Source organism: Channa argus, chromosome 7, assembly GCF_033026475.1.
Source record: "Channa argus isolate prfri chromosome 7, Channa argus male v1.0, whole genome shotgun sequence".
NCBI lineage: Eukaryota > Metazoa > Chordata > Actinopteri > Anabantiformes > Channidae > Channa > Channa argus.
The window spans coordinates 9,331,282-9,350,931 of record NC_090203.1 but is presented as its reverse complement, the minus strand read 5'-3'; the positions used below and the strand labels follow the sequence as shown (position 1 = coordinate 9,350,931).

Here is a 19,650-nt window from a genome sequence, read left to right as displayed (position 1 = left end):
TAGAACATGATCGTCAGCTGTTGTGCAGCTCACAGGGTTTAAACTCATACAGTGTCACGTCCAGTGGCTACATCTGTGTTTAGTCAACTTGCTTATTGCAGCTTTTGTAGCTCATCACTGAGTCTTTGCAAACATGTCGCTCTAAAATGTTAAGGCACACTGTGAGATGAACCGTGCTCGGCCTGTAAGGTTGAGCCTGGGAGCCCGAGCTGAGGGCAAGGAAAACCTTCCAATACAGACAAATGTGTGCGTTTACACACGCACAAATCTTGCGGACGGCAGAACAGTAGCAATCTCCCACCCGTAAAAAGACGTACAATTGTGAGGCTTTCCAGCACTTTTAGTTCTTTTCTCAGATTATTAGACATTTACATTTACTTTTTTAGGTGAATACATTTGGACATTATTTTACACACACACAAATATTATTTACAGTTACAGATTTGAGTACAGACAAATAAAGAGACTGAAATACAAATTCGAGTGCAACTTTACCGTATGCACCATTTTAACCCTTATGTTGTGTTCCGGTCATATTTCACCGATAAACAGCACCAATTAACAGTGACCAAGGCAGAGCAATCTTTTCACGTCTCCCAGTGTTACTACTGCAAAATCAAAATATATGTTAATCATTAAAAAGGGAAGTTGGTAATTATAATTTCCCCTTTGTTAAATTGAAGTCAGTTCCTCCATCTGCTGCAGAACAGAAGACCTTATGTGGGCAAACAGGAAGACTAGATGTTTGGACAAATCAGTTACAGCGAGACAGGAGTTGATTTAAACAAACATATGCAGTTTGAAGCATGCCAAAAAATTCCTGAACATAATTTATTTTTTACAAAAAGTAAAAAAATTAAAACAACAAAAACTCCATGGAATAACCACATGCAGGTCGCCCGTGTTAACATGTTGTATATTTCCACGATGAAAATAATATTCCCGTTTGCCATCAATGCTTTTCTCACATTTTGCATGCATGTCATTCTCAAGAATAAAGGAAAGGAAGTTCACCTCCAATAGGCTTTAGTGTTAGTGTCAAGTTCGGTGCACGGTCAACCTACAGAGTCCTTCTCCATACAAACCCTGTTTATTCTCCAGATCTTTTCAGAAAGCTCATCTTCATCTGAATGTAGTTCCCGTAACTCCCAGATGTGGATGAGAGTTAATTTCTTTAAGATTTAATTAAAGGCTCTTGTGCCCAGTAAAAACAGGATTAACACAAGATTTGTGAATCTAGTGATGTGTTGTGGATGCTCCATCTTTTTAAATGAGAACAGCAAAGCTAAAAAATGTCTTTACAAGCTGTTTGTGTACATACAGCAATTACTGAACAAATGCAGCCAACCTTAATGTGCCATTACTGTTAGTTTAATAAAAAGTCTGCACTTGAAACACTTTAGCCTGCTGCAAATGTGCATTTAGAGAACAAATATTTCTACTTTGCATTAACTGTAAATAGTAATGATAAACCTTTCCACACAAAAACTGGAATGGATGCTGTGCTAAAATTAAGGAAACTGCGACAGTTATTTTGCCTGTTACGTGTGAAATGAGATGAATGCTCGCTTTTCGAAAGAGCTTTCGATCATCATCCATAAAGCAATTTGCTTACTTATTGTCCTCTGAGTTTGTGCTTTGTGTCTCATAGTAATGCAATATGCTGATATGCCGTGCAACCTCCACAAACAGCACCCGTCTTATCTTTCTCATCTATTTCCTGTCATGAACTCTTCATAAGCAATGTGACAATACAGATTTGATAAGCTCTGAAAATGCTGAATTTTATTAAGCAGCAATAGCCATAAAAAAGTTTGACATTTCTGAAATAATCGTGCACTGTGTATTCTGCCTACGCAGTTAACCTGGAATGGATTACACAAATTGTAAGAACTGTACAAGAGCCGACTTTAATTCAGAAAAAAATAAATATGCCGACTTAGCTTTCACACCCCAAAAAAGCTGATGTTTTGTACAGTGAATGTATCAGATGTGAGTTTACACCCACATGACACTTCACACTTTCGGGAAGTGTTCAAAGATAGTAACTGTTAGTAATGCAAGCTTGTTCTTAAGACATGCTAAGACTCAAACCCATTTAAAATATATTACCAAACATTTAGCATTTAGCATCATTTTTGAGGGAATCTAGAAAGTTAAATTACTACACTGATTGGAATTTTTGTCACTTTAAAGCCAGAAAACATTGGCAGCTCTTTGTTGTTTTTATGTGGCTGAATTTCCTTTTCTTTCTCTCTTCTTCCTTTAATAGTTAAGCAAAAGAGGAACAAAACTCTGTGGGGTAGGATTTTCCTGCTCAGTGTTGTGACAGATCAGCACTTGTCTGTGGGGGTATTTTAGTGTTGCGAGCACAAATTGTGGGTAACAACCTCAGGCCATAGTGATTTTAAATGTCTATAGCGGGAACAGTCTTTAATATGACTGAAACCCCCTGATCCCCACAGAGGAAGTCAAATGATCCGTTTGTCATGCTGGTACTGACAGTTTTGCCTTTATGATATGTTGGCGTGCAGACTTGCAGAAGTACTGTGATTGCTAATGGCACCATGTGTCATTATCAGTTACAAATGAGGATCCATCAGCCCACCACTGTGAACAAGACTGACTGAAGGACTGCTATCAAATGTTACAGAAAAACCTTGGTGCCAGGATGAATTCTGACTTTGACTCAGTCCGGCAACACAATTAGATCAAAATCTTACTTTGGCTTATGACTCATTACCTCCAAAAACTAATGGCATTTCAAATCCAATCTGAAATTTAAGCAGACTAAGCTAAAGACAAGATGATGACAAGGGTAAATGTATGTGCTAAACATATGAATGTTACACAATTAGTGATACCAACCATTAGTGAAAGCTACACTAACAGTGATAAACTAACATTTCCTTGGTGTTACCTGCTGTGAAATGGTAGTGGAAACATCACAGCTCCGCCTGCTTCAGGCCCATAGAAAAACCTTATCAGAGCATCAACATAAGGCCTGGAGCAGGTGCTTAATTATACTGCAAAAACAGAGCATCCCCATATTTTGAAATTGCATAAAAAGGAGTAAAACTTTTTAATTAACACAATAATTGACACATTAATCTAATACAAACATTTCCTCATTAAATAATAAAATAAATAAATAATTTTTAATGTATGCAAACTTTGGCACGCACCTGTATGAAATAGGATTTATAAGCTGATACATTTCTTTGTCGTCTGTACTGTACAGCTCAACGAGGCTGCTGACTCAAAACTACAACCTCTGCGTACGTGACATCACCACCGTGCTTTCTCTCAGTGTGCTTGGGATTAAATGAAGGTGTAGCATCTCTGGATCGTTTGACTTTGACGTCAGTGTAGACCACATCCTATAAGTAGTTAGAGACACTGTTAAAAGACTTTGCTGCTCATTTGTATCATCATTGTTTCTTATCACAGAGAAATTTAATGCTATCCAGCAGGAATTTACTCAACTTCAAAACAGATCAAACCACCTGAGCTCACCTCATCTCTTAGAGCAGACTGCCGGGCCACATCCATCCCTGGACCGGCTGTATCTGAAAAAAACAGACGAGCATTTTCAAGGGGGGACAGAAATATCAATTGACAGAAATCAACAGGGTGCTGTTCAAAAATAGAATTAAGAGGACTTTAGTTTTTACCAATGCAGACATGAAGTTTGACCGAAGGACTGTGTCTGAGAAAGAGAAATCAACATTTTGTGGGTAGGTTTCTTGCACAACATTTTCTTTTAAATCCCAGAAACCAGTAAATTATCATTAAATAATAATTTACACACACACACCTGATGATGAAGTAAGCTATGGCTGCCAGGAGTCCAACCAGCAACACAACAGCCATCACTACAGCAGCGATCTCCCCGGAGGATAACGGAAACTTTCCTGGGAAAAGCGCTAATATTTAATCGGTGTTCAGATCTGACCTATAAATCAAATTTCACACTGAACATAAAAAATAAAAATAAACTACGGATTTGGTTTTGTTTGCGTGGTGGTTCTGCTCAGTTTACTGTACATTTAAAATTAATTTGGCTACAGTTGGTGTAAAATGTATGAACTACTCACTTTTAACAGTTAGGTGGGTTTTTCCTTCAAATGAACCACTGGGAAAGGTTGCAACGCTGCAGGTGTACACTCCTGCATCTTTCATTTCCACATCCCTAATTGTCAGTGAGTGTCCTGCGATTTCCACTCTCTCCTTCAGAGGAGATTCAAGTCTATTCACTCCATGTTGGCTACTGAAAACAATGATTCTGGTTTTATTTCCTTTTAGTGGCTCGAAATCCCACTGAAGCTGACTGATACTTTCATTGTTTGGTCCTCGGATGAACTGACATGGCAGGCTTATCGCCGCCTCCCCGAGGTATCCAGTGACTTCAGGAAAGACTTTGAGCTGCTGTGCCTCTAGTACTACTAGAAAATAAAGTGACACGGTGGTGTAAGTGACTCTGGTTGTGTGTTTGCTCTCTGACTTTTAGGAGTTTTAAATTACTAAACCATTTTCAAAGACAATATGGACTAGATTGTAGTTAAACAGACGTTCACATCACAGGAGTAAACAAGGAGTGTACACATTTAAAACACATACAACTGAGTTCATTTTAATATGAATGAACCCACCACATGGGTTCTACTGTACCCATTCACACACTACTTGAAACCCACTATAGTCAACATTTAAACAAAAAGTGTCAAATTTAAAACAATCTTACCAGGAAATATTGTGATGGAAATCAGTTCCAGTAGTAATAGTGATTTTGATTGACATTTGCTGCAGGGTCTCATTTTGCACGTCTACAGGTGCTGGACAAAATAACAGAAACACCTTACAATCCAAATCTTCTTTTGTAAATATAAATTAAAGTACTTTGGAAGGTTACTACTATGTCATAATTCTCTTAAAAGGAGAGAGTTTTCTTAAAAAGCTTTCAAATATCATATATATATATATATATATATATATATCGCCGTTTATTATAGCAGCTTAAGTCAATATTCATAAACTTACGGTGTTACAGGGAAACACATCCATCCAGTTTGTGGTTGACTGAAAATGCAGACAAACGTGCGTACGAGGAACAAGGTCATCACCCAGTCAGACCAAAAACACGCGATATTTTCTGCAAAACAACAGCCTCCGCAATCGAGTTGTAGAGAGCAGCCTGTCCCTCGGCCTCAGTGTAGATGTAGATGCAAACTGACAAAAATCTCATTAAAGCGCACACGCGCCTGTGTGACAAAGTAGGCGACTTAAACTGGGGGATGATTAAAAAATAAAAGACAACTTACTCATTTAAGAGGAGCGGAGATGCGCATGGCTGGGTTTGGAGGGAAGCATGTTTCCATGTCTCAAAACTGGGCCACGGATAAAAGATAAAAACTGTCCGAACTCGGGGTTTTCTGAGTGATTTGTACAAGTTCACATTCTCCTGTAGTTTCCAGAATCAGACCAGCGTCCTCATGTGGTCTGCGGAAGGTAGTGAAAATGTTCTACGGTGGATCAAATTCTTAGACAAACCAAAACAAAACTTTAGTTTCTTATGCGTTATGTGATGTCACCAATGATGTCACCGATTCTTTTAACGTATGAAATAGAAAAATATAAATTCAATATGTTTAAGAACTGCTGCCTGACAAATTAGTCATATAACTCACATCTCTTCCAGGGCCTTTACAAAACAAGGAGTCAACTTCTAGTACATAAAAGGAGTGTAGATTATTAGACCAATTCATATGATGAGCTTCCCACTCTTGATTTCCTCTGTGATTGAGGAAATCATAAAATAAAACATTAATTTTTGTTATGGTGAGTGGGATTGCAGTGCTATGAGGTGTACTGTAGTTTCCGGTTTTGTTTTTGCTCATTAATAGTTTATTTAATCTTATGTACATCAGCATCCGAAACCATAACACCATCAGGAACAGACAACTGAAAAGCTGAGGGTGCTCTGGATATGGTGTTAATCTGAAAGACTGGGTATAAGGACTTTTTGGCGAACGGTAAATCTGAGGAGGACACTGTCTAAAGACTGAAGTGGGAAACGGTGTGTGCCTGACTCTTACCACCGTACATATTCAGACACAGTTCACTATATTCAGCAGCTTTAGTTAAGATGCTGGATGACACCAGCGTTGGGGAAACAAAAGATCACACAGCAGAACACTGCATTAATTTAAAGCCTTGCACCAGTGACCTGTGTCAGGCCTCCTGAAAGAAACTGTGTCTCAGTATAATTATCTCCACCTATCAGAGTCCCCGGCTAAATTAGCCCCAGGTGTTCAACAGGGTAATCAGGTCAGGGATGCAGAGCTTTGCCTGTTTCACTCGGTCAAACTCAGCTTGTTGCCTGCATGTAAATTACTGGTCTACAGGGCACGACAGGAATAACAAACGAAACAGGCACATCTCTGCCTCCTGAGCTGCATACCTTGATGTCAAAGAACACAAAATATTTTCTTACTGGAGACAGCGGTGCATTGTGAACATGATGATGATGAAGCAATGGCCGCAAATGCAGCAGATGCTTTTTGTGTCGTCAAGGCTTAGACTTGTATACGTTGTATAAGTATTTGTTACAGTACAAACTTTATACAGATTCATATACAGAATACAGTTCAAGTAACACTAGTAACACTAGTTTTTACTGGTCACTATTACAGTAGTCAGACCAGCTTTTGTGCTGATGTGACAGTGTGGTGGTAAACAGCATGTAACTAAGTACATTTACTCAAGTACTGTACTTAAGGTACACGGTTAACAATAGTTACAGGAAGTATTTCCAATCTGGCGAATTCCACAGTAAGATGTTGCACATTTTACTCAAGGACATTTTTTGCTATTATTATTATATTTCACTGCCTGGACGTGGACAAAAGCTGCCAGCCATTTGCACAAAACCCACATGATGATCCTCACAGTGTTAAGCTTTAAGAAATAATAAACCCAAGTTTTCCTCAGCATACTGTAGTTGGTATGATTGACAAACGCACATGCTTAACAAGGTAATGATGACCATATATTATTACATTTTCTGTTTATTTTTAATAAGATTTCCACAAATTTATTTTATTGCCACATTGAAAAAAAAATATTCTTCAAAATGTCAAAGTCTCCAAATTGCCAGAGATGTGAGAGCCTCCTGGTTCACGATAACATTTCCGGTTTAGCACAAGTTTAATCACGAGAATTTGATTTCAATAAGAGTCTAATGCAAAACTCTTCAGGGGACACAGATAATCAGGGATAAATATAAAACCATGTAAATGAATCTGATGGTAAAAAGGGAAAATGTATAAAGGTAAGTTAAATGTGAACAATGAAGCAGGTATAGTGTATCATAATGTGTTAATGTGAAAGGTCATATCTCACCTGCCCCAAATACTTCACCTCAACCCTGTGAGGGTCACTGCACTGATCAGCAACACTAAAAACGACCAGCAGGAAGTTTTGCCTGATGCTTCGCAGAGAACAGAACAACAATCACCACCGTTCACGTCATCGGTGTTCAAAATGTTCAGGACATTGAAACAAACACATTTTATTGCCGACATCACTTCCCAGTTTCTTACCTCTCAGATTCAGAGCTGTCGAGTTTTCCAGCATTGTCACCATATTTCTAGCGGTGCAGGTGTAATTGCCTACGTTTTCTGGCCCCAAGCTCTCAATAATATACATGGAGTTATTAACATATGTCTCATTGCTGTTGAACATCCAGCTGAAGTTTGCTGGTGGGACAGAGATTGCTGTGCACTGCAGTGCCACCCTCTGTCCAGGTGATGCTGCTGATGGTCCAGAAATTGTCATGTTCCGTGGTCCAACAGCAGACAGAAAAGAAATATACTGTATTATCGCTGAAAGGTTCAGACATGTTGTAAAATGCACACGGTACTACTCAGGGTCCGCAGTAATGAGTACTCACAGTTGACAGTAAGATTAAAGGACGCAGTCATGGTGCTGACGGGGTTGCTGACTTGACACTGGTAGGTGCCGTGGTTGGAGCCGTGGACAGGTTGTATCAGCACTACTCTGTTGTCCACAGAGAAGCTAACTCTGTGGCTGGCATAAAGAGGTTTGCCATCTTTCATCCACACTCTGGTGCTGATGTTGCCAAAGGCCTCACAGGTCAGGTTGGTGGAGCTTCTGTCTTCTATCAGGACAGCTGCGGGGTTGTGGATGGTGGCTCCTGTTACCAGTGCTGGCAGAGCACGTAGAGAAAATGTTGACATCTTGTGAGCATTATGTAGATTTTTACAACGTCAGAAACATTTTAACTGTGTGATATTTTGAACCCCCTTTTAAATCATCAAATCTGAATCTTAATTTGTAAAACCAAACTTGAATATATTATTGATACATTTGTCATAATTATTGATTATTGCTATTTATAAACAAATGTTCTGAGAAGTTGTCGTTGCTGTTTCAGAGGTTACCTAGTGAACTGAGTAGTTAACTGCAGGGTACCGTCATTCTACCTAGACTCTGATGGATTTTGTCACGAAAACAAAACTGACATTCTTTCCACTCTACACATCCTAAGTTCATTGTCAATTTTAACACAATAGTTTAAATTACCTTTTCCAAGTAAACACATTTTTTGCCAGGGTCACTTTAAGCAGTTTCACCTTTTTTAGAAGGCTTCCACAACACAGTGAGAGCTCAGTCCTAAAGCCCAAGTGTTACTGTCCTGGATTTTACTAGATATTATTATTAATGTCCTTTAATTCCAGGTAACTTTTTGTTAAATTCACAATATTATTTAGATAACCTACAATCTGCTTATATTGTGAATTTAACACAAACTCATTTGCTCTAGAGAAACTGTTACACCGTTACACTCAAATGACAGACGATTTTAACATCACCACCACAACAGACCCACCATATACAGTAAGTGTGATCCTTCCCTGTGTCTGCGGCCCACCATCTGGTATGATGGTGAGGGTGTACTCCCCGCTGTCTTCCGGGACCAGGTCTCTGAGTTCCAGGGACCCTGTGACTCGATCCAGTGAGATCCTGTTTGTATAGCCAGGATCAGTGATGTTGATTCTGGTTGAGGTGATGATGTTCATGTTATTAAAGCTCCAGCTGACAGAGAGAAATGAAGTCCCAGGAGGTTTAAGGTTGGTGCTGAACTTGACGGTGCCTCCCTCAGCTCCATTCAGGGACCCTGGGGGCAAGACACCCTGAGCCATGCACATACCTAATCACCCCAAAGAAAAGGTTGAGAGCAACAGTATGACTTCAATGTTCTGCAAACAATAAAGGCTGGTTGATACACAAACATCTTATAACACAAAATTCAGTAAGTGACATGTATGATGTGACCATCTCATAAATCATTAAATCAAGACAGGATCTGAATCTGACTCTACCTGATAAAACAAAAACGAGACAAGCAGCAGAAAAGAGCATCGTCCTGTCCATTGTGAATAATGTTTCACGTGTCTCACAGTCCTCTCTAGTCAAAACCTATGAGCATCACGAGTGCTTTTATTGTCTCCCACCCACAATGCGGGGCTGACTGTAGCCCTCCACTTTGGAGTGAGAGGCACAAACAGTGTTTACAATCCCACTGTGTACATACATTAAAATACCTATGGGTGTATATGTGCAAGCAGGATTTACCCAGATTCAGGTACTATTCTTTTTTATTGATTTTTACACTCATAAAGGGATACTTATATGAGTGTAAAAAATCAATATAAGAAATTGTTTTAAATCCCTAACAGCTCAACTGATCTCATCTTTAAGCTTTGCCCCAATTCTTTAATTTCAACACAAATGCTTTGAACATAATTATTTAAAATTGCTAAAGAGTTACTGAAACAAAAATTGAAGAACCTATTATAACAGAGTCCTTAGCAATAAAACTATTTAATTTAACCTGAACCCTTAGAAACAAATCAAGTCTTTTGGTAAATGGCTGCTTATAGCGCTTTTATCCAAAGTGCTTTACAATGTTGCTTCTCATTCACCCATTCACAGACACACACACACTCACACATCAATGGCGGTGGCTGCCATGCAAGGTGCTAACCTGACCCACCGGGAGCAACCTTGGGTTCAGTGTCTTGCCCAAGGACACTGTGACACATAGCCAGGACTGGGGATTAAACCACTGACCCTGTCCAAGGACGACTGCCTTACCAACCGAGGAACAGCCGCCCCTCTAAGTCTTCTAATGCCAGAGAATATAGGAAAAATTATCATAGCCATTTGTTGCATTTAAAGGGTTATAAGATTACTTAACATTTAACATTTTGGCCCCTCATCCATTTTAAATAGGGTGACCAAAACATTACAACTATTCTTAGCGAAATGCACTTCAATGGAAAACTCCACCACCCACTATAACCCCAATGTTAAACACTTTTTGTCAGACTAAAACAAGCCCCTCATTAGTTATCATTTAATTAAGAAACTGAAGTTTGTGCTGAAATTAGGAATCTTGGGATAAGACGCAAAGGACTGAATTAATAATTTAAGATTTAAAATTTGTGCAAAAAGCTTCAATTTGAGGATCACCAGCACAGGTAACATAGAGAAACACAGTGCCAGTTGTGGATGTAAAGGTGTTTTTGCTTCAAGGGTGTTGTGCATCAGGTTTACGAGCTCTTCAGTAGGTGGGTTTTGCCTTTTACCAGACCTAAGCAGCAGTAAACTATCATTCCTGGGTGAGGAGGATCAAAGATGCCCAGCAGACACTCAGCCTCCTTCAGACAGCTTTACAAACAGATCACTGGCTTCAGAGTCTGCAGTCAGACTGAACTGAACATTGGAGAAAAGGTGAAGTTTTCTACGCAGTTTCTCTAACTTAAATATTGCTACAGTATTTTTACAAACCAAATAAATCCACATTGAATTCACCAGCAGTCTAATCCCATAGCAGCATCAGTATAACTAACTATAAACTCAATAAAAGAGGAAGAAGTTAAGCCTAGAGGTGCTTTTCTTTATTCAGACAAATTCTTCATAGGTGCAAAGATAATTGTCCCACAAAAACATGGCTGAACATTACAGCTACAGGTAAATGGAACCATGCAAACTGCATTGATTACATATGCAGTCATGCTACATCTCTGCAACATTTTATGATATCTGAATAGAATCTTTGGCTTCTTTCCTACTCTGTAAATGTGTCACACTAAGACTGCTGCAATGTAAACGAAAGGTCATGGTTTAATAGACAGTTTACATTTAAAGCCAAACCCCCTGTTTCAATATAATAAATACATGTATGCTCAGCAGCGTCAGTGTTCAGTTTCTAAAAGCAGCGTGGAGAAATTGATTTATTTCTTTGTATGCCTCCCGTTTCAGAGTGAATATTGTGGCACATGTCAGTACAAATGACTGAATTGAAAATATTGAGACTTTTGTTTGTTCAAAGCAGATGGTGACAAATGTCACTTGAAATTTACTGAGATCAGTTGCCCATTCAAAAATATCAATTTGGTTTGACCTTGGCTCATGGATAATAAGACTTCACCTGATGCTATAGACCGCTACATGGTTTTTTCTGTTGTACCAAACTGTCTCAACAATCTTGGTTTTAGAGCCAAATTCATAACATTATTGTGTGAGTAATAAATAACAGTCCTTTTTTTTTTTTTACATAAGACACATCATAAAATATCTATTATATGAACTCAACAAGCTGAGGGTGCAATATTTTTCCATCTATTTACATGAAGCACTGGGACTTAAAAAAAGAGTTTATCAGTGGTCATTATGTTTTATTTTAAACTTTTAAAAAAGGTGTTCTAGAAGATGTGATAGCAGGTGGGTTAATGCCCTTCCTGTTTGGAGAAACTAATAGCTGTTTATATTAGCTTTTAAACTTTTGAAAGGAAATAAAAGAGTTACTCTACAAAAGAGCACACTGCTGGCAACATTTGCAGATTTCATCTTTTCAGTTTGCATCCCTTTGTCCGTGCACCTTGACAGCAGGTGGGGTTGTGCAAGAGGTTCATTTTTTAAAAGAAAAAAAAAATCTCCCTTCTTAAGAACGTGACTGTGGTCTATGCCAACACATGACCCTGCACACAAACATGACCACAACTAACAACTACAGACATTTCAAAGATTAAGTCAACATATTTTACAGGAGAGCAAGCAAGGTAAAATATCCAATGCTATATTTTTACATTTTGTGCTAAAAGTTAAGATTACATTTACTACTGCATATCTCTCCTAAAGCCTTTAAAGATAAGATCAACTAACTTTCAACACTAGACACATTTTCCTATCCACTTAATAATACACTCAGTAATAAATTCTGCTTTCAGGGACATGATCAATCTATAAATGTGCATAGTGAAACAGCTTAGTATAAATACTTTAAACTTAAGATCATGTCATCGGTAAAGACATGAAATTAAGTAATTCACATTATGGGATATTGGCACATGTTCATGTATTATTGTCTACTTGAATGAAGCTGAAATCAGCATGTAATTATCTAACTCACATTTTATATTTGCCTTGTAAATTTAGATAAAGTTTAATGACTGGAATGGAAAAAAGTAACTCCACGCCAATGATCAGCCCACGAATTGATACCCTAGTTTGCCAAGGACGTTGAAATTTTTGCTCTTTGTACGATGCACGACATTAAGGGCGGCAACTAAAGCAAGCTAATAAAAATTCTGGATAAATATGTATGATATTTATCAGCCCATCAGCAGTTTATCTGCTTTGGTAAATTGCATGCACATTATTAAAAGTACAGTCATAAATATTACACAGAAAAAAGAAAATTTGACAACGTTTGACAACCCAGTCACACCACTAGCATGGCTCTACGAAAATAACAATGTTTTTTGGTCCAGACTAAAATATCTCAAGTAATCAAAGTGATTACCAGACTTGTTCTCCATAAAGATTTGGGATTTCAATCTGCCTAAACAACTAAAACAATGCTGTTTAGAGGCATTTTAATAAGCTTTGTGATGCTTTCACTTTTCATTCATCATCTTCATCATTTTTTTTCTAATTTGTCAAGTAAAAATGCTTTTGTTAAAATTACAAACATTAGAAACACTGAGAAGCTCAGGTAACAGTAGCGAAGGACATAATCTCACTGTGTTTTCTCCCATGAAAAGACAATGCAGGTTAAAGCAGGCGTCTGTTGGTTTTCCATTGCAGTAGTTTGCATGATTAGTGCTTTTCTCACCTTGGATTATGTAAAAAAGGATGAATGTTTAGGCCTTGGCGTAATTATGCAAATTGGCTGATATTTAATAACTCCAGTGTTTTTCAAAGGCCGTGTTTTTTAAAGACCTGGTGTAACCCACCTCTTGCCCTATGATAGCTGAGAAGCAGATGCCCCAGCACCTCATGACCTTATAACAGGCGGTTAAAGATAATTGATCATTGGACATGGTCTTTCTTAAAATGTTTATTAAATATATATTTGCAGTACACATTATTTCTAATTAGTCATTTCTCTTAAAAAAACATACAAAAACCAAAACAAGCACCAAAAACTAAATTGACTGTTTTGTCATATATTATAAATAGATATTCATATAGATAACATATTCATTTTAATTTCTCATTCTTGTAAACCATCAAACATTATGGTCAAACCAGGTGAAATTTAGTTGCAGTCCAGCTAAGCATCAGTCTCAGCTGTGTGATGTGAAGGAAGCAGAAAGTAGTTGTGTTCAATACATGTAAAAACCAAAAAGACTTTTTTCCTAGGAACACGTGGATGTTTTCTTGTGATTGTTCAGCGTTTTTACATTTTCTGCAGATAAAACACATTTTTACAAATGATTAGAAAACAAATCCGTTTTCTGTTTTGTAATAATTCATTCATAATTATAATATAATTTTAATAATAATCATCAAGCCTATAATTTAAAAAACTTTATGTTCACCTTCAAAGGAAGAGAATGCAGGTCATTCTGTGTGGTTTCTGTGATTGTATACACATCTGAATATTTCTCCTTCACACTTATTTTTTCTGAGGGGTCAAACCATTGTGTGTTAATTCTAATGAATTATTAGCTCACTTACATGATTCATATACATGTCTTCCAATGTTATAATCTTATGAGATAAAATAATTTGAATAAATTAATACTTACCTTTGTTATGTGCTGAATATTTGCTGACTCTAAATATAGAAAAAGTGTGTTGTTAAAATATAGAATACAGACTGTAACAATGTAATTTGCAATAATTCTAATTCTTACCTTTTCCCCCTTATCAAACAGTACACAATTGTTACACTCACTGCTGCAATAATAAGGCAACATCCAGCTGTTATGATAGCAGCTCTTCCAGCAGCGCCTGAGCAGTCACAGCCTGAAAGGCCTAAAACAAGAAATAAAAACACAGAAGACTTCTTAAATTACATAAGCGTCATTGGTTTGTTGATCTCTCGTGTGTTAATTCTTCCTTTTTTTATCTACCTATGACTGTTAAGTTGTGGTTCACTGTTTGATTTCGCCCTGTGGCAGTGTTCACAGCAGTGCAGGTGTATGTCCCGCTGTCAGAGCTGTGGCTCGATTGTATGACGTACACGGCCTGGTCAATATTAGTCGGCTTTTCATTAAAAAGCCAGGTGAACTTCAGTGATGGTACAGACACAGCTGAGCAGTAGAGCACTGTGAAATCCCCAACATGAACAGAGTCAGGTCCTATTATGGTCGTTTGGTCAGGTCCATCTGTAACACAACATTTTTTTTTTTTTTTTTGTGGCTATAAGTCATATACATATACATAATTTAGAAGGCATCTACATGTCCCAAAACATTGTTTTTGTAAAAAAAAGTAGTGCAGTATATTGAGAGGTGGAGCAAACAGTCAGTTGTTCATCAATGGTAATTTTATTATGCTGACAATATCAGTAATACACAGGTGATTTTTATATCAATACTATACTCAACTTGACATATGATATATATGACATATGAGTCCTTTCCCATCATAAATGATTGGAGATAGCTGTGGTTTGAATAAACCATTAATTTTTTTAGTGAAAATTTGTATGACCTGGAGGAAACAATTGTGTTAGACTCACATTGGATGACAAGATTCACCAGTTGGCTGATTCCATCACTGATGCCATTTGACACATGACACCTGAATGGTCCCTGGTCATAGCGAGTCACATTGACTATAGTGAGAGTTTTGTTTCCATCAGTGAGCTGAACTCTGTCACATGCTGTAACCTCAGAGCTGCCGTTCAGCCAGAAGAAAGAGAGGGACGATCCAGAGGAGGAGCAGGACAGACGGACAGAGCTGCTGAACTCTAACAAGTGTGTGGTATTTAAAGTCACGCCCACATTAGAGACTGGGACTGTGGTGGAAAAATGTGACAGTGTTCACTGCAATTATTAGATTATTATAAATATTAGTGTTATTTAAGGTATGAACTCATCACAAAAGTACAATTTTGCACACATAAAATGTTGCTATTTCCGGTGATACAGGTGTATTTAAAAAAATATTGTTTTACATTGAGTTAAATATTATATTTAGGAAGCAAAATACGGAAGTAAGAAAAAACTTAGCATGAAATATTCCATCTGACTTACCCAGTACAGAGATATCTGAAGGTTGAGATGTTTGATTTTTTAATGTTTTGTTGTTAAAGGCCTGACAGCTGTAGTTTCCACTCTGACCCTCCTGAATGTTCATCAGTCTGAGCTCTGGTCCAGTATCAGGCAGCAGGTCTCCATTCAGAAACCAGTAAAACAGGGCAGCTGGTTTAGCGACAGCCGAGCACATCAGGCTAATATTGGATCCTTCCTCATAATATTCTTGTGATGGAGACAGCTTTAAATCAATATTTTCTGGACCAACTGGGGGAGAGAAGACATAAAATCACATGGTCACCAGCAAAAGAATATTAACAGCTACAGAAAAAATTACAATAAGTCTGGCTCAGTGTTAAGGGGTTTTTATGTAAGGGATACAAAGAATGCAGAACTGGGTCATTAAACCATAGCCTTCATTTACTCAGCAACAGTCATAAAGAAAGAAACACTCAAAAACAAGGAGGACAATGAAAATGTGATTTAGTCAAACCACTCATGCCATTATTGTTGTTATAATTATGAAGCAAGCATTACATTTAAAAGTTAAAATGTTTTTTTTCACACAGGTGAGGCAACTTTAAAGACTGAACATGCAGGTGAAAAACTCACAGCTGATGGAGAGGTTCACTGGGCCGCTGGTGTAATTACTAAAATGATTGGACACATGGCACCTGAACGGTCCCTGGTCATAGCGGGTCACATTGACTATAGTCAGAGTGGAGCCTCCGTCAGTGAGCTGAACTCTGTCACTGGCTGTAACCTCAGAGCTGCCGTTCAGCCAGAGGAAAGACAGGGAGGATCCAGAGGAGGAGCAGGACAGACGGACAGAGCTGCTGAACTCCACCAAGTCTGTGGTGCTGGGAGTTACCACCACATTTGAGACTTGGGCTGTAAGTAGAAATCAATGTTAGCAGTTATCAAATATTAATACAGTAGTGTATGTTTCTTTGGAAATGATAATTACTTGAGTGTCACATCAGGCTTCAGCAAATTTTAAGGATTTACTGAAGAAAGTGAAAACCATACTATGGCAACAAGTCGTGATAAGCTTACATTTTAGTACAGATACAGCTGCAGGCTGAGATGTTTGATATCTCAGAGTTTTGTTGTTAAAGGCCTGACAGCTGTAGTTCCCAGTCTGATTCATGTGAATGTTCATCAGTCTGAGCTCTGGTCCAGTATCAGGCAACAGGTCTCCATTCAGAAACCAGTAAAACAGGGCAGCAGGTGTGGAGACAGCTGAGCATGTGAGGATGATATCTGAGCCTTCATCATAATGTTCTTGTGATGGTGACAGTGTCAGATTAATATTTTCTGGGCCAACTAAATCAAGAAACATTAAAGACATTGTCACACACAATATATGAGAGACAGTTTGCAGTGATACTGTTGCTCAGTGCCAATAAAACCAAAGCTAACTAGGCAATTATATAAGTTATTAAGATGAATGAAGCTGGACTGAACAAGAATGAACAAGATGTAAACGCTTGCAACGCTTGCAGGTGAGAAACTCACAGATGACCAAGAGGTTCACTGGTTCACTGGTCCCATTACCAACAAGATTGAAGACATGGCACCTGAACGGTCCCTGGTCATAGCGGGTCACATTGACTATAGTGAGAGTGGAGCCTCCATCAGTGAGCTGAACTCTGTCACTGGGTGTTACCTCAGAGCTGCCGTTCAGCCAGAGGAAAGACAGGGAGGATCCAGAGGAGGAGCAGGACAGACGGACAGAGCTGCTGAACTCCACCAAGTCTGTGGTGCTGGTAGTTACCACCACATTGGAGACTTGTGCTATAGGTAGACAAAAAACACAAGCATAAAGCAGAAACATAAGTATTATATATGATTAGTATTAATGTGCATTGTCACAATTTCATTCACATTGGTACAGACCATTATAGATGTTCGATGGTACAGAGCAGAACTGTGTCACTGAACTTTTTCTATAAATGTTAGTTCATTAATTTGTAATCAGTGAAATTGCATAAACCTACCGTGTATCTCCAGTCTGCAGGTTCCTTTCCGCTGTGCTTCTCCAGCTGGTACAATTAAAACTTTGTATTCTCCAATATCATTAAGAGTCAGATCCCTGAGTTCCAGAGATCCAGTAGAGCTGAAGAGGGTGATCCTCTCACTGTACGCTGGGTTAGTTACGTTTGTAGAAGTGGAGGTTATTATATTAGTATTAGTACCATGAGTGGCATTAACACTCCAGGTGACAACTGTGAATGGTGTTACTGGTGGAGTCACTGACGTGACAAACATCACAGTGTCTCCAACAGCTGCGGTAAGTCTGTCTGGAAGCACACCAGCTCCATGGCTTAAACCTGAAGGAGACAGTTACAGTACAGGTGTGGAATAGATTTGAAGAGTCTCAGACTTAGGTGCTGCCTCTTAACTGTCATTCATTTTTTTTAACTATATTACAAACAAAATACAATATATTAAACACAAGCACCACATTACAATACCAGACACAGCATTGTCATGTATAATAAAAGCTATATCAGGTGTTAGGTCTTAAAAGGTCTTAGGTCTTATCTGTGTCATAATATATCATGTTAACATAAAAGGATTATGTACTGGCAGATCATTTTCAAAAGTTTAAGAAGAAAATCAGAGCTTGTTACAGTGATTTCTATTGTTACAAAAAAAATAGCAGTAATTAAATAATCATAACTGAAACGGTGCTCCAAAAAGAATATGTTCTCATGTAAAGTGAAATTGTAATAAGCTAATACATGTGACTTTAAATTCTTGTTATAATTTGTTAGATCTGCCACTGCTTTTGGAGTAACACTGGCACAGGTGACTGAAGCTCTGATATTACTCATGAACAAAGCAATAAACTGTAAATATAAATCTTATTAAAATTGTATTTTGTGTCAGGTTTTTATCTGAACAACCAAGACCTGTACATCGTCAGGCGTGATCATTTCTGAAGTGCTACGGTAAAAGTTCACCTGAAATGGCTCCGAGGATGATCAACAGTACCACAGATGTTTCCATGCCACCTTCCATCCCCAAGCATGCAGATTTTCTTAGAGCAGTTCAGTGAGTGAATACTGGTGTCAAAGAGCCATCGACTTAGTGTCAAATATTGTAAAAATGATAAGAATAACAACCACCTGATGTCTTATCAGACATATTGTTGTAAATAAGCTCAATAAACAACCTTCAGTACACTCAATCCTCACATAATGCTGGCACTGAGAGGACACGACTGATTTATTCTATAATAACTACTTGTCTTATCTTGAATGATAGTTATGTTCTTTATATCTATCATGATCTTGCATGACTGAATATTCATATTCAACTGATCTCAAATATTTGCTTTGTAGGATTGTTACATGTTAGACTAGCTCTGATATGCTGATATGATCATATCTATCATATGATCAAATCTATCAATCATATCTAACTGATTAAATTAAAACACGAAATTCAGTGGTGAAAAAAACAAATTGCGTTCATGATACATGGAACATGTGACAGATTTAAACCGTTGAACTATACACACTCCAGTTTTTGAAAGCGCATTTTGGGCGATTAACAGTAAATGCATCTATGATGTTAAAATGACTGTGTGCAACTTATCTGGTCCACTTAAAAATCACAAAGCAGTGACCACGCAGCTGAACAAAACAATTAAATCACAATTGAGCATAAAAGTAATGTAGTGTTCATATTCAGTAAAGCATAAATATACTAAGCTAATTCTATGTGAACACAACAAGTTCATACAAAGAAGCACTGAAATGAAACTATTGTTACAGATACATCACTGCTCTGATCATGAAGTAACACTAACACTACTGGCAGCACATAGGTGTCAAACAATAGACATGATATTATTCATTAACATGGCAATGTGGTGGAGCTTTAATAAAACTTTAATATAGTCTCAATTATATAAGATGCTATTAAACTTTAATTGAGTCAATCATTTTATTTGCTTGATTCAATAAAAACTTGATAACACAAGGACAACATTTTCCACTCCCACTCCCAGACCTGAAAGATGAATTTATTAAGATGAATCTTTTAACAGACTGGATAATTC

The 19,650-nt window shown here is 37.8% G+C and overlaps 2 protein-coding genes across 2 annotated transcripts; both read right to left on the bottom strand.

Annotated features, from left to right (window-relative positions):
• Positions 1-319: 319 nt before the first annotated feature.
• On the bottom strand, positions 320-18,702 carry LOC137130203 (carcinoembryonic antigen-related cell adhesion molecule 5-like). Its single transcript, XM_067510024.1, has 17 exons — positions 18,548-18,702; positions 17,579-17,911; positions 17,097-17,375; positions 16,635-16,904; positions 16,191-16,469; positions 15,579-15,845; positions 15,062-15,340; positions 14,451-14,705; positions 14,232-14,352; positions 14,124-14,152; positions 13,914-13,999; positions 7,602-7,692; positions 4,098-4,445; positions 3,818-3,914; positions 3,675-3,709; positions 3,517-3,569; positions 320-3,380 (listed from the first exon to the last, which is right to left on the bottom strand). Exons 1-17 carry the CDS (start codon positions 18,603-18,605, stop codon positions 3,243-3,245), a joined length of 3,018 nt encoding a protein of 1,005 aa, XP_067366125.1. The 5' UTR covers positions 18,606-18,702; the 3' UTR covers positions 320-3,242.
• On the bottom strand, positions 7,769-9,484 carry LOC137129998 (carcinoembryonic antigen-related cell adhesion molecule 21-like). Its single transcript, XM_067509546.1, has 3 exons — positions 9,405-9,484; positions 8,912-9,232; positions 7,769-8,227 (listed from the first exon to the last, which is right to left on the bottom strand). Exons 1-3 carry the CDS (start codon positions 9,454-9,456, stop codon positions 7,893-7,895), a joined length of 708 nt encoding a protein of 235 aa, XP_067365647.1. The 5' UTR covers positions 9,457-9,484; the 3' UTR covers positions 7,769-7,892.
• Positions 18,703-19,650: the final 948 nt, after the last annotated feature.

Bases quoted from the DNA above. Each gene is read 5' to 3' on its own strand.
- LOC137129998 (XM_067509546.1), bottom strand. From the start codon at position 9,456: ATGGACAGGACGATGCTCTTTTCTGCTGCTTGTCTCGTTTTTGTTTTA. The intron at 9,233-9,404 runs GTAGAGTCAGAT...TGGGGTGATTAG, and splicing joins TCTCGTTTTTGTTTTATCAG to GTATGTGCATGGCTCAGGGT. The intron at 8,228-8,911 runs GTGGGTCTGTTG...GTGCTCTGCCAG, and splicing joins GATCACACTTACTGTATATG to CACTGGTAACAGGAGCCACC.
- LOC137130203 (XM_067510024.1), bottom strand. From the start codon at position 18,605: ATGGAAGGTGGCATGGAAACATCTGTGGTACTGTTGATCATCCTCGGA. The intron at 15,846-16,190 runs GTGAGTTTTTCA...TCTCTCCCCCAG, and splicing joins AGTGAACCTCTCCATCAGCT to TTGGTCCAGAAAATATTGAT. The intron at 4,446-7,601 runs GTAAGAAACTGG...TTTATTTTCTAG, and splicing joins GACAGCTCTGAATCTGAGAG to TAGTACTAGAGGCACAGCAG.